The sequence below is a fragment of the Macaca nemestrina genome, chromosome 1, assembly GCF_043159975.1.
Source record: "Macaca nemestrina isolate mMacNem1 chromosome 1, mMacNem.hap1, whole genome shotgun sequence".
NCBI lineage: Eukaryota > Metazoa > Chordata > Mammalia > Primates > Cercopithecidae > Macaca > Macaca nemestrina.
In genome coordinates this window covers 141585846-141600830 of record NC_092125.1, presented here as the reverse complement: position 1 = coordinate 141600830, position 14985 = coordinate 141585846, and the positions used below count along the sequence as shown (strand labels likewise).

At 41.6% G+C, this 14985-nt stretch overlaps 1 protein-coding gene across 3 annotated transcripts in view; it reads right to left on the bottom strand.

Annotated features, from left to right (window-relative positions):
- Positions 1-14985, bottom strand: part of LOC105485380 (transforming growth factor beta receptor 3) — a 206646-nt gene that overhangs the window by 64098 nt on the left and 127563 nt on the right. For all 3 annotated transcript variants that reach the window (XM_011747676.3, XM_011747675.3, XM_011747678.3), the window contains one exon: positions 14008-14145. In XM_011747676.3, the coding sequence (XP_011745978.1) occupies positions 14008-14145 (138 nt within the window). The remainder of the gene's footprint in view (positions 1-14007; positions 14146-14985) is intronic.

Below are 14985 nucleotides of genomic sequence, written 5' to 3'. Positions count from 1 at the left end.
TTGTGAAATAAGAGAAACCATAGCTCCCCAATGATAATGAAAAGGCCTATTGAGATCTCAGAGGAAATCTGTTCCAGGAATCTCAAACACACGCGTACACACACACACACACACACACACACACACACCCCCTACAACTCAGCTGTGGTCCGTGTGGAACTTGAGTTATCAGCTGGGTGAGTGCCTGCTGTTCAGGTTACAGGCCCTTGGGGCTGCTCTAACTCACACATCCAACCGCACAATGTCCGTGACTTTGGCATTGGTGGAAGTTCAACACTTACACAATGAAAATCGACTCCTCCCCTCTTCTGTCCTGCCCTACTCCCAACTTTCAGTATTCTCTTCCCTTTTCCTGACTCCTGCACAAACAAATCTCTTTTTGGAGTTGCCTGCTTAGGAAAATAGAAAGAGCAAAACAAGGAAAACAAACAAAGCAAAGAAAAACATACTGATATTTCAGAAACACCTGCCATGCCAAGAACTTGCTGGCTCAATTCCAGAGGGAAAAGACACATGGTAAAGGAGAATAGCTATTCCTCCAGAACCTCAGTTTAGGTTTAAGTGGGATCTTCAGATTGGCCCTAGAACTAGTCACAGCCCCCACACAGAAAGCCATTACAAAGATTATGCTTTTATGTATTTTGGACACACAAAGTCCAGCAAAAACAAACATACTGGAACAGTATTGAAATATTTACCTTCCAAATGAAGACTGAACCCTGCATTCTAAAAGAGGAAAATCACACGTTCTCCCTACCCAATTCCTGGGAGGACCCTACTTGCCTATTTCCTCTGAAGCCATGTGATGTGAAATGTAATCTGAAACATGTTTTCTATTAACATATATCATGACTCAATGCTTTTTTAAAAAGGTTCATTTCAGAGAAATAATAACTTCCATGCCTGTGAACCTACGTTCATAATTTGCAAAGCTACATATTCATGAGCCATGTGATGACGGTATCTGCCAATCATGCATTCATGAAACACAAATCCATGCAGCCATTTAAAAATTCTTGGGTGATTTTATTTAGTACCCCAAACCAGATTACTTTCTTCCAATAAAATGACTTAAAACATATTTGACTATTACTTTCTCTCAAAACATTCATGATAATCATCCTGTTCTTAAGTTTTGCTGAAATATAAAAAAAACCTAAAGGATTGAAACTGCCCCATGTTCTTAACACCCTGCATGTTTACACACATCCAAGAGGAAAGCTCTGAGATACTGCCCTCCAAACACAAACATGCACAAACTTGAACATGAGCCAGTACAAAAGCAATACTCTCATCTCCCATGGAAACGTTATCAGAACAACAGTACATGTGTGTACATATACAAAGAGAAGCAAAAGATGTCATTCCATCTGAAAAACAAACAAAGTCCCTACAAGTTACCAAACTGATGAAGCACAAGCTGCTTTCTAATATAGTTTTCCAAAATAAAGTTCCAGGCCACATAGGAATCCAGTCCAGCTTTACAAAAAATTCTTCAGACTCCTCACTTTACCCTTCTTCATCTGCCAATGTTAGCCTGAGGGAAGAGCTTACCCCCAAATTCAAAGTGCATTTCAATCTAAATGATGTTTTTCAGGGAAAAAATAAAATGTTGGTATCATTACTATTACTTCCCATATTCCTGTATCTAATTTTGCCCTCCAAATGTGCTCCTGGAGAATCCCACAGGAGGGAAGACTCTCTCTTTTTTTTTAAGTTACATGCAATCTGCCAAGTCAAGCTCAAGAGCACAAACTGAATTTTACAAATGCCTGGCTTCAAATACATTCCTAGAATTCTCTTTATAGAGTTCTTCTTCATCAAGGCTGATAATCTCAATTCCATTTTACAGAGAAGGAAATCAAGGCTCACAGAAGCTAAAGGATCTACCCAAGGCACATAGCTGGCAGACAACAGGGTTGACAATAGAACCAAATACTTGGTTTCTCACTCTAGAGTTCTTTCTATTCCATCGCTGTGGAAGAATCAGCTACCAAGCTTAGAAATCAGTAGTGTAGGGTAGACACGCACTTCCCTCAGCCTCATGTTAATAAAACACTAGGAAATATGATATTAATCACAAAAGCTCATGCTGCACACTTCCTAAGTGCATGTCATACGGATTCTGAATCCTCATATCTGACCGTGGAAAAAACTGGGGCTCTGAGCAATTAGATAAAGTGCCAGATCACACATCTTTAGCAAGAAACGAGTGCAGATTCAAACTGTCTGCTGGACTCCAAAAATGATGCTCTTTCCACTGTGGGAAGGTGGACACTCTACCTGGAAAGGCCATTTCCCGTTGGTGAGGGAACTGAGTGGCTCACAGGTCAGCAAAGACCTGGGTGTCTTAGGGCAAGCTTTCTACTAAGGCTGGGTAGGCAAATACAAAGGAACATTCTCCAGGCTTTGAGGAGAGTGAGAAGGAAAAGCAGTGGGACAAAGCAGGGGCCTCCCACCCTTCGCCGCCACTTGCAGAGATTCTCCTGGTGGGTGGTTTCCCCCTCTGTCCCCGCTTCCCCAGCAATCTCAGAGCCGTGCTGGTCAGAGTGGAGGGGAACAGAATGGAAGGGACAGACAGAAAAAGGAATGACTTAAAGAAACGGAATAATTACTTGGCTAGAAGTAAAGTTAGAGTAAACAACAACAAATTGCTCAAGGATCTTAAAAATTTCTGTGACGGTCAGTTTTATACATCAACATGTCTAGGCCATCTTCCCCAGTTATGCAATCCACTCATCTACACGTTGCTGTGAGAGTATTTTGTAGATGCATTTCAACTCCATAATCAGGTGGCACTAAGGAAGGGAAGGGAGATTATATCAGATAATCTGGGTGGACCTGATTCAATCCACTGAAAGCCATTAAGAGCACACCCAAGGCTTCCCTAAGGAAGAAAAAATTCTACCTGTGGACAGCAGCTTCTGCTCATGCCTGAGCTACCCTTCCTGAAAGGCCTCCCTATGGACTTTGATTGCCCTGCTGTCCCCACAATGGCATAAGCCAATTCTTTGTAATAAATCTCTTCATATATATCCCTGACTGGTTCTGTTTCTCTAGATAAATGCTGACTGACAGCTCCTGGGAATGGCTGGTGCAAGCCCCAGGAGAAACAGAGCAGCATATTCTGGCCCAGGAACCACAGACCTAACAACAGTTTGGGGAAAAAAAGTTCTAAAGGGCATGTCCTTGGAGGGCAAGAATGGAGGTGAGGCCTCTAGCCCAAAACAACTGTGGCTGGAGCCTCCTTTGAGCTTCCTAAAATTAGCTCTGAAGCAAAGGCAAAGCCCTCTTAAGCAGGCCACACCCATTTTCCAGTCTACATTGAAAAGTCTCTGAAGACGATCAAGGTGATCTCCTAGGTCAAAGCCAAGAAGGTTGAACTGAACATATTTAGCATCAATTAACAAATGGTCCCCAAAGGGTTAAGGATAGATGCAGATATTAAGGCATCCTGGTGCAGCTCATCCGGAAATGCTCCAACTGGGACCACAGAGAGAAAGTGCTCTTGGGAAAGGGGTCAAGAAACAGTTTTAAAATCCTTATCCAAGTGAAATACTGATATGATCTAGATCACAGTACTGAAATAAGTCATGCACAACACACTTCGCTGAAACAAGAACTTTACTCACCTGATGCGATGCCCTGATTTGGCTCTACAGGTTCAATTCTGAAGCCCTGTTCTTGGGACAGTCATGAGTGACTCCAGACTGGAAGCCAGAGTTACAGATAAAATCATAGTCATGCCCTCGAGTCAGCAGTGTGACTGTTCCCAATGAGGTCCCCATTTACCATTCTGGAGAGTATTATTATTATTATTGCTAACATTTACAGAGTACTTACTAAGTACTGTCCATGGGTTAGGGCCCCCACTTACTAGCTATGGGACCAGGTACATGTTAACTTCTTTGTCTCAGTTTCCTCATCTTAAAACAAAGACAACAAAAGCACCTACTTCACAGGCTTATTATGAAGACTAAGGTCATACATGTAAGTACTCAGAAGAGTATCTCACACATGGCACACACTAGAAGTGCTTGTTAAACATACACATATGTGTATATGTATCCTCACATCAGGCCATGAGATTTGCCTGACAGATGCTGAGGTTGACAGGCCACGAGTCATTCCTCACTATGGCAGGACCATAGCTTTCTTATATAAACTGCTAGAAAAGGATATAAAAACCCTTTTAATGGATTGGGGCGTGGCTCCAAACAGCAGCTCTGAACATCACCCTGCCATCTGTATCACCCGGAACCAATAGAATCTCAAGAACAGGCTCTCCATAATAAAGATGGAAAGGCCAGAGATCAGATGGACTGTGAGACTTTTGCTGGAGGTAGCAGATGGATGACTCCCTGACTTCCAGGTATATACTGTGTCATTCACCACCTCAGTGGTACAAGGCAGAGGCAAAGCAATGATGACTCCCTAGCACAGCGGCATTAAGGACCCACAGTTGCAACAAAGACCCCAGGCCATCTAAGGATAGAGTGTTAGGAACCAAAGGCAAAAGCAGATCTTGAGAAACAAATTCTATCCTAGACACAGATATTAGAAAGGCTAAAGGACCCCCTTCCTTCCCTGCAGAAATCAGAAGTAGCTTCTAAGCTAGAGTTAGATAATGCGGACTTGAGGTGCAAGAACCAATTTGCCTCAAATAAGCCCAACAACCTGTGCCCAGGAAGGAGTTGGACCATCCTGGAGCTGCTTTCTGAGACGGGGAGTGTGGGCCACCTGTGGAGAACCCTTACCAAGAGCATCATTGTCTATAATTTATGAGGAACAAGGCATAGCCACAGCCTTCAAGTCAGCCTCCCAAAGTCTCCTGGTAGACAGCTGGGGTTTTTTTCCCCTTCCTATTACATGGAAATAGAATATTCTGCAACCTCCTTTAACAAAACAGTCACTTTTTCTACCAAACAGCTCTCTGGAGGCTGGCCACCACGTCAACAAAGGGCACCAGAGATGTGACATTTGATACAATGCCCAACACTTGGGAAGGGCAGATGCATCTGATTACCAGATTAGCCTTAGGCAATAAAGCCTTAAAAGACGTCATGGGACTCCACATGAAGAAACACCAACCTTGCCTCCTCAGTGAAAGTGAGTTTATTTGACCTCAATTTGTTGAATGAAAGCAAAGCCTTCACAGGGCTGCGACCCATGCCTGCACACAGACATGACACAAGTCCAGCCAGAGCCAGGAAAAGTCTACACTTGCATGAACCCTCCTGGACAGGATGTCTTCCTCAGGAAAAATACACCCAGGCAAATCTCCCAGGGGCCACGGGCCATTCACTCACTCACAACATTCACCAGCCTTAACCCAGCAAGTTAGAATAAATCCCAGGGAGTCTTTCAAAAACCCCTTCTGGACCAGGTTTACCAGTTGAAACTGGGCTCTTTCCAGTGTTCTAATTGCCATAGTGACATTTAGGAAGAGCTCAATGGCCACAATAGGGCCAAAAACTCATTCCTAGGAAACAGGAATGAGTCGTTTGAACTAGGGTAGTTGACTGACCCTAGCTCATGAGAGGATCAAGACCCATATAATTAAGGCTCTTAAGGACAAGCCACAAAACCAACAGATGAGCAGACTCCGGAATAAAAATGCATGGTACACAACCACTTGGAATATCCCACAGGACACAATGAGTCATTCTACAAGAGACATTTAAAAAAAGAAGAACCACCACCAATCTTGAAACATTTAGTTATTTAATCTGCCTTCAAGAGAGAATTTATCTGGGGAAAGACCTCACTGCAAAACACAAACTGGTATATTCGGGTCCCTGGAATACAGGGGTAATGCTTCTGGCTGAGCCAAGAGCTGTGTTTGTGTCTGCAGCCCTGACCCCTTTGCCACATGCTGTTCTCCAGAGCCAGCCTCATGCAGGAAGCTGCCTTGATTGCATTTGGAAGAAGAGAATTCTCATTTTCTCCAATTTCTACTATTCTCATCTTCTCCCATTTTCACTATTATTTAGTGTAATAGTACTTAGCACACTAAACTGCAATTCCTAATTTTTCAACCAGCTCTCACACATAATGGGAAGCTAAGCACAGGCAATTTACCCCAGTTTTCCCTAGATCCTCCACAGCTAGCACAGTTCACAGTTAGGCACTAAAAACTGGGTGTTGGATGAATGAACAAGTAGATACATAAACCATCATACCAGGTATGCTAATTCTGTGTTTTTTTCTGAACGTGGGGGTGGGGGAACTGCCAAATAAGGGAAAGAAGGAAATTAGCAAAGAAAAAAATTATTTCCAGGTTTTTTTTAATGCAACACAATAGAATACAGAATTTTTTTTTAAAGAAGTTCCCTTCTCCACAAGCAATCTTGAATGTCTGAGTTATTCTTAGGGCGTTTTTGGACAGACACTACAACCCTCAGTTACACATCACTTGGCTTCATGAAAAGGTAACAGCTGGACATGCGCGGTGGTATGGGCTGTGCATGTCCCTTCCTAGTGCCGCACTGAGCACACATCTGGGGCTATTTAGCAACTGATTGGAAATTTAGCCTTTTGATTTCCAGTTAAATACTAGGCACAGGAAAACAAATAGCACTTGTTTTTCACTGAGTCTTGTCAGTCATCCAAACTCCAGTGCAGACCAGAGAACTGCCTGTGGTTTGGTGGCAGAGGTCCAAAATATTTGGACCTTTTTTTTTTTTTTTTTTTTTTTTAATGCCTCTAGCTTAAGTAAAAGGAATAAACTAGATGTTGGCAGCTCCAGCTTCTTCACCCATCCCTCCCTGCTTCTTGAAAATACAAAACTGGTTTTAAATGTATTAATTTACATTTTTCATTAGGATTAAGTTTTTATTTGTTTTTAATCCAAAGCTAATAGCATAGAATTTGGTTTCTGTCATTTATTTCAACTGCCCTGCCTTGATATTTACTTGGATTTGCTGAGGGGGCAATGCTCAATTTGCCAGTTTCTGTTCCAAATTAAATTGGGATATAATATCTAGCAGTCATGCTATCAAAGAATCACGGAGTTTAAAAGCTGGGAGGAACTTTAGACATGAGCTAGTACAATCCCCTCATTTTAGAAATGAGGAAACCAAGGCCAGAGTAGTTAAGTAGTAGTTACATTCTCAGTGATGTATAACTAGTTAGTGGCAGAGCCAAGACTAGTACTCAGGCGTCCTAACATCCAGGCCAGGGTGTTAACTGGAACAAAAACCTGAATTACCTCCGAGTAGAGCTGCCCGATAAAGTACAGGACACCCAGTTAAAGTTGAATTTCAGGTAAACAATGAATACTTTTTTAGCATATGTTATGTCCCAAATACTGCATGGGCACACTGACAAAATTATTTGTTGTTTATCTGAAATTCAACTTTAACTGGGCATCCTCTATTTTTATATGCCAGCTCCGGCAATGGTACCTCAAAGACCAAAATCCCCTTCCATGCCCCATCCTCCTCTCAAACATACACACATTCACATACATTTGCTCTCTGATTTTAACGATAAATGGCTAGAGAAAAAATAGATCACAGCATAGTAATATCGAGAGTGAATGAGGTTGGAAGAAGCTGCTTATTTCTTGAAACTTCTAATCTTAGATACCCTTTTTTCCTTATGAGCATGCAAAGTGAATAAGCCTGACATAAGTAGGCTGGCCACGGCCTCTGGACTAAGCATTTTAGGTTATTAGAAGCCAGGCACTAGGGTCTCATCTTGAAAATGTCTGCTTGTCCTAGGGCTCCAAGTCTACAGACCTTGCAGGAGAGAATGCTCCAATTTGGAATACAAATAAAGCAAGATTAAAAAAAAATTAGAGGCTGGGCATAGTGGTTCACACCTGTAATCCCAGTACTTTGGGAGGCCAAGGCAGGTGGATGACTTCAGCCCAAGAGTTTGAGACCAGCCTGGGCAAAAAAGTGAAACCCCACCTCTACGAAAAAAAAAAAAAGTCAAAAATTAGCTGGGTGTGGCAGTGCATGCCTGTAGTCCCAGTTACTCAGGAGGCTGAGGTGGGAGGATAGTTTGAGCCCAGGCAGCAGAGGTTGCAGTGAGCTGAGATCATGCCACTGAACTCTAGCTCGGGCTACAGAGCCAGAAAAAAAAAATCCTGTCTCAAGGGGAAAAAAAAAAAAAAAATCAGGTACATGGCATAAAGTAAAAAGATACACTTTAAAATCTAGTTCATGCCCAGCACTGTGAGTCATGCCTATAATCCCAGCACCTTGGGAGGCCAAAGTGAGTGCATCACTTGAGACCAGGAGTTTGAGATTCACCTGGACAACACGGCAAAATTCTATCCTTACAAAAAGTACCCCCAAGAAATCAGCTGGTCATGCTGGCATGCACCTGTAGTCCCAGTTACTCAGGAGGCTGAGGCAGGAGGATCCCTTGAGCCCGGAAGGTTTAGGCTACAGTGAGGCATGTTTGCACCACTGCACTCCAGCCTGAGTGATGGAGTGAGACCCTGTCCTCAAAAAAAAAAAAAAAAAAAAAAAAAAGAAAAGAAAAAATAAGTGCTGCAGCAAGGTTTTCTTGCTAGTTTTATGAAATATAGTTCACATCCCATAACATTCAGCCTTTTAAACAATTCAGTGTTTCTGTGTATATTCACAAGGTGTGGTATATTCACCACTATGTAATTCCAGAACATTTTTATAACCTCCCAAAAGAAATCTCATATCATTAGCAGTCATTCCCCATTTTCCCCTCTCATCAGCCCCTGGCAATCACTAATCTACTTTCTGTTTCTATAGATTTGCCCATTCTGGACATTTTATATAAATTGGAATCATACAATTTGTGACCATTAGTGTCTGGCTTCTTTCACTTAGTATAATGTTTTCAAGACCCATGTATGTTGTGGTATGTATCAGAACTTCAATCCTTTTTATGGCTAAATAATATTCCATTGTATGGATATAGCACTTTTTTCATCCATTCATCTGTTGATGGACATTTGGGTTGTTTCCACTTTTTGGCGACTGTGAATAATGATGCTTTGGACATCTGTGGACAAGTTCTTGTGGACATGTGTTTTGTTCAATTATTTTCCACAGAACCATTTTACATTCCCACCAGCAATGTATGCATGTTCCAATTTCCCTACAGCTTTCACAACCCTTGTTATCACCTTTTTTATTATAGCCACCCTAGTGTGAAGTGGCATCTCACTGGTTTTCATTAGCATGTCCCTAATGACTCATGATACTGAGCATCTTTTCATGTGTTTTGTGGCCATTTGTGTCTTTTCTCTAGAAAGTGTGTATTTAAACTGTAGTATGTCCTTAAAGACAATTTCAGATTGTGGCTCTCCTCAATCTTTTTTAGCAAACTCAGGTTGAAGGTTCAGGCATTATCACCCAGTTAAGTTAGCTTACTTTTTTTTCAGTGTAGAAATCAATGTATAAATAAAAATGGGCTTATGTGATCCTTCTAAGAGATTATTTGTAGTTTCAACATGGCACACTGAGAGAGTAAGATGATTTTTATTTCTGATTGTTCTCTGGGCCACCCATACACCCTGCAAAAGGAAAACTACAAGATTATGACAACTTCATCACGTGTGTGCATGTGTGTGACTCACACTCAAAGATTCGCAACTTGAAACTCAGCCCGAAAGCGTTACTCTTCATCCCACTCATATTTCCTAGGTAACCAGAATAGCCAGATAAAGGAGCTGCACCTGCAGAGAAAACTAAATCCCACTTTCTCCCTGCCTGACATGCTCCCTTCTTGCCTGTGCTGTGAGGGGGTGAGAAGGACTGAAATGATTTGACAGAAAAAGACAGATGCCTTTATTACCAGTATTAAAGTATGTTTTTAGTCACCCTCATGGGTGGCTGCGATTTCTGGGTAACATAAGGCCCTCCTAACTAATTATGAAAGTTTTCCTTTTTTAATTTGGGCAGTCATAACAACACAGACATGTCCATTTAAATAAAAAGGTCACCCTGATAAATGAGTAGATGCTGTTACTTGAAACTTTTCTCATCACCATATTAAAAAAAAAAAACAGTTAAAAGTATTGTAACTCTACATACACAGTAGACAGCTCTGAGACAGAAATGCAAACCCTCCAGCAGCATATCAGGAAGCAGGCAAGGATACACGTGTCTTGGACTGAGAGTCAAGAGACCCATTCGCTTTCCACAGCTCCTCTAAGCTCCCTGCATAACCTTGGAGAAGACAGTGATGAAAATGGTGAAGCCTCCGTTTCCAGAGATCCCATGGGCCCTCTGAAGTGTTTGATGAACATTTTATGGAACATAATTTAGTTATCTTATCCCCAAACTTTAACTCTTAACTATATAAATGGATAAAGAGAACACACTACTGGATTTCTATTGATCACCAGACCCTCTTTGGCAAAGGCTGTCAAGGAGATAAGCAGACACTAAAATTCATTTCAGGCCACAGAGAGGAAGGGAAAAGCCTGCCCACGGAGAGTGGCCCAGCTTGTGCAAGGACTTGCATCACTCGTTGTCTGCCGATGTGAGAATGTGAATGAACAACAGATGTTCCATCGTCTCTTCCAGGCCATGAAGAAATGTACAGACGGGAAAAAAAAAACCATTTTCCCTAAAGGAAGCCTGCTGGACAACAAAGCAGAGTTCAGGTGTCCTGGAATTTAAATCCTTGACTTCGCCTGATGCTGCCTCCCATGTGTTGGTAATTTTAGGCTCATTATTTGATCTGCAATCTCCTAACATGGGATTGATCCAAATGGGGTTTATGTTCAATTGTTTACTAAAGCTGCCGCCTTCTTTCATTGTTAGTGTCCACGCTGATGGCCAAGAAGCAGTTTTTACAGATTTTAAGCAAAATTAAAGCAAATTAATAACTAAGAGTAAGACTCTTTCCCTCAAAACCCATGGACTGGCAGACTGAAGAAAGAATCCAGGCAGTGATAAGTACGACTATGACATACATGGCCCACACTTTCATCTGGACCTATAGCCCAGAGAAATAGAACCCCTTTCAATCTGGGGCCAGCCAAGCTAGATATTTCATAATTACAGATGCAAATTCAACACCCATCCCACATGCTCTTAACTGTGGCTAGAAATAAATAAGAGCAGCGACAGCAGGTAATGTCTACAAACATTGTATATATGATCTCGCTTACTCAAGATAACAGCCCTATGATGGAGGGCCTGAGAAAAATCCGGCTTAGAGAAATTAATTTGCCCAAGGTTGCTGCTTGGATCCAAACCAGGACACGCACTGCCTTTGCTCATAATGTCTCCATAACCTGCCCACCATGGTAGCCACTAGCCTCACGTAGCTACTGAGCACCTGAAATGTGGCTAAGTAGGACTGAAGAACTGTAATTTAAGTAGCCACGCACAGCTATTTCCTACAGTATTGAACAGGAAAGCTCTACAGTATGAGGGCTAAATGTGCATATGACTTTATGATCAGAGCCATTAGTATTACTATCACAAGTAACTTTAATTAGAGGAGACTGGCAGTGATTATGAGTACGAAGGCAGACAGTTTAGCATAACAGCTTGTAGAATAGGTCCTATCTAGGTTTGAGTACCAACTCTGCAAGTAACTAGCCATGTGGTTTGGGCCACTACTTACCCCCTCTAAATCTTAGTTCTTCATCTATAAGAAGAGATCTACACTATCGTACTGTAGAAGGTTATTGTCAGAATTAGATAAAATATTAGAGAATTTAGTGACCTGAAATATCCTAAGTGCTCAATAAACGTGCCAGTAATAACAACTAAATAATTACTGGTTTTTGGCCTTTTTAATATAGAAGTAATAAGAGTTGCAATTCCCAGAAAAGGCTACAATAAAGTTATTGTAATACCCACCTTGTAAATGTACCTTTTGAGCTTAAATGTTTTATTCTGAAATTAATTTAAATTTACTGCAAAGTTGCTAACACAAAGGACTCTAGTATAGCCTTTAACTAGATTCATCTGTTTTTAAAATCTTGCCACATTTGCTTTATTCTTCTCTCTATACAACATGTTTTTTTCCTGAATGATCTGACCTTTTAGCTCTTAACCTTAAAGAGTATTGAGTATGTTTCCTAAGGATATTCTCTTACAGAAAAACAACAATTATCAAATTCGAGGAATATAACATTGATACAATATTTTAATCTATAGGCTCAATTATAATTTCACCCACTGTCCCCCTAATGTCTTTTATAGCAGCTGCCCCACTCCCTACCCAACAGGATCCAGCTCAGGATCACATGTGTCTTGTCTTTTTGTCTCCTTTAATCTGGAATGGCTCCCCAGCCTTTCTCTGTCTTTCATGACTGACACTTTTGAAGATTACAGGCCAGTTATCTTTTTTTTTTTTTTTTTTTTTTTTTGAGACGGAGTCTCACGCTGTTGCCCAGGCTGGAGTGCAGTGGCGCGATCTCGGCTCACTGCAAGCTCCGCCTCCCGGGTTCCCACCATTCTCCTGCCTCAGCCTCCTGAGTAGCTGGGACTACAGGCGCCCGCCACCGCGCCCGGCTAATTTTTTGTATTTTTAGTAGAGACGGGGTTTCACTGTGGTCTCGATCTCCTGACCTTGTGATCCGCCCGCCTCGGCCTCCCAAAGTGCTGGGATTACAGGCTTGAGCCACCGCGCCCGGCCTACAGGCCAGTTATCTTAAAGAATGTCATTCAATTTGGTTTAGTCAGCATTTCTTCATGATTAGATTCAGGTTATATGCATTTCTGGCAAAAATACTACAAAAGTGATGCTGTGTTCTCTCTCATTTATAGGCACACAACATCCATCTGCCCCACATTGCTGATATGAATTTTAATCACTTGGTTAAGGTATCATGGGATATCCCCAATGTATATAGTCACTATTTTTTATGTGTAATTAATAAGCAATTTGTACAAAAGATATTTTAAGAATATCTAAATATACTATTTCCTGAACTCCCTCCATCTCTGCTAGATTTAGCATCTGTTAATAATTCTTACCTGGTCAACTTTTATTATGATGGTTGCAAAATGATCATTTTCTAACTCCTTTGCTCCTTCTATATTTACTAGCTGGCATTTTACTACAAAGATGAGCTTTTTCTTTTCTCCCTTTTACTCATTTATGTACTTATTATAATAATTGTATTGACTATGGATTCTTACATTATCCAACAAGAACCTTTGAGTTTTTAGAAGTACTCTTCAAATACAGGGGAAAGAAACTACAGAGCTGGATTGGGAGTCATTAACTGGGCAAAGTTTATTCATGAGGCAAGAGGAAAACTATTAACTGGGGACTCCACTTGTTTTGGATGCTTGTGGGCAAGAGAGGTTTAAGGCCTCAGGCGCTGCAGTTAGGACATTAGCCTGCAGCTCTCGCAATAGACAAATGTGAGTTACCACTACCAAGTTGCAGTATTGCTCATCATCAGACATGATATCATACCAAAAAAATTCCATCCAAACAACCCATCTATTTCTCCACAACTAGCAAACTTGAATGTTCTGGCAAACTCAAAGGGACATGATTTACAAATAGTAGGTAATATTTGGATCTTTCCACAAGAGCTGGGTTCCAGCATGTTTTTTTAATAAAATACAAATGACTTCATTTTGGAGCTCACTGTGTCACTTTCTCAACAAACAGATCCTCAGATCAGGAATCAGGCCTGTGTTATATACAAATAGTATGGGTTCATGCATATTTATTTTGTGGTCAGGGACCACACACCCGGTAGCCAGTTACAATATTTACAGTGCTCCTGATGCCACAAGTGGGGTTTCAGAGCTGAAACCAAAGCTCAGGCCACACAGAGTATGACGACAGATCCTGCTCTAATGTGCGCACTAGACCCCGGCTCTGCCCACAGAAGATGGGCAGGTGTGTCTGCTTTCTGTGAATGCTTATCTATGTCATCCAAATATCATTAAGCGCATCCTCCAAATTTAACACTCTTTGGACTCTGGCATTATTTCAATGAAAGTAAGCCGTTATTAAAAGTTTGGCAAAGTTTAAGGATTATTATACCCTTGTGCTAAAGATCAGTTTGGGGGAGGTTTAAGCACTTACCAAAAACAGTCTGGAGACCCCAGTGGCAAGTCTCTCTGTCTTCAGATGCCACACCAGGGGGTGTGGGGAGTTGAGCAGGAACACGACAGGCTTGTGGTGGATGTGGACTGAGGAGATGGGATTCAGGTGAAGTGTGACCTAGGAAGCAACAGAAAGAGGGTAGAAATCTTAGCCCTGGCTTTCCATGAAAATCACTCAGAGCAGCCTCTGGAATACTTTTTTGCAACTCACTATCAACAGAAACAACCTATAATCCAGCTCAGATCCTATGACTAAGATACATTAAGTTGAACCAGATGACATTGCCAATATTTGACCATTTTTTACTACAAAATGGCTACTTCACATGGGTCAACCACACTAATCTCAACAAAAGCATGAATTAGCTCCCCGTCAAAGAACAAATAAACAGAACACATTTTTTTCTGCCGAAAAGTCAGCAAAGGTGGAATAAAAGTTACCTTCCCTTAGGCCTGCTTTAAGCTGTAGGTCAAATGACTAAGGTGAAAACTGGAAAACAAAATCCCCTGGGGGTGGGGTCGTCCCTCTGGATCTCCAGAGAAACGACTTTCTTCTCCTCCAGGTAAGCTCCAACCTCCATAAAGTGAAATGGGTTCTGCCAAAGAAAAGTGTCAAAAGCTGAGAGAAAGGGGCTGCCAAGGGAGGCTGCCAGGGCTTTCGCTGTCTCAGCTTTTAGCTCGAAGGGCTTTTCCAAAGAAATGAAGCACAAAGGACACACAGAATAAAGAATGATTGTATACAACCCCTGTCAAAAAAAAAAAAAAAAAAAAAAAAAAAACAGGGAAGAAAACCATGGAATGGATACAAAAACTCTAGCCAATTTTGACAGCAGATCAAGGACTACTGCAGGTCACCACCGTTGTCACGAACATCACCAAAAAGCACCTGTGAATGGAGCTGCAAGCCATGGACTCAACCAAGTCCTCTTGGCACACATGAACCCAGGGCAACATGAAC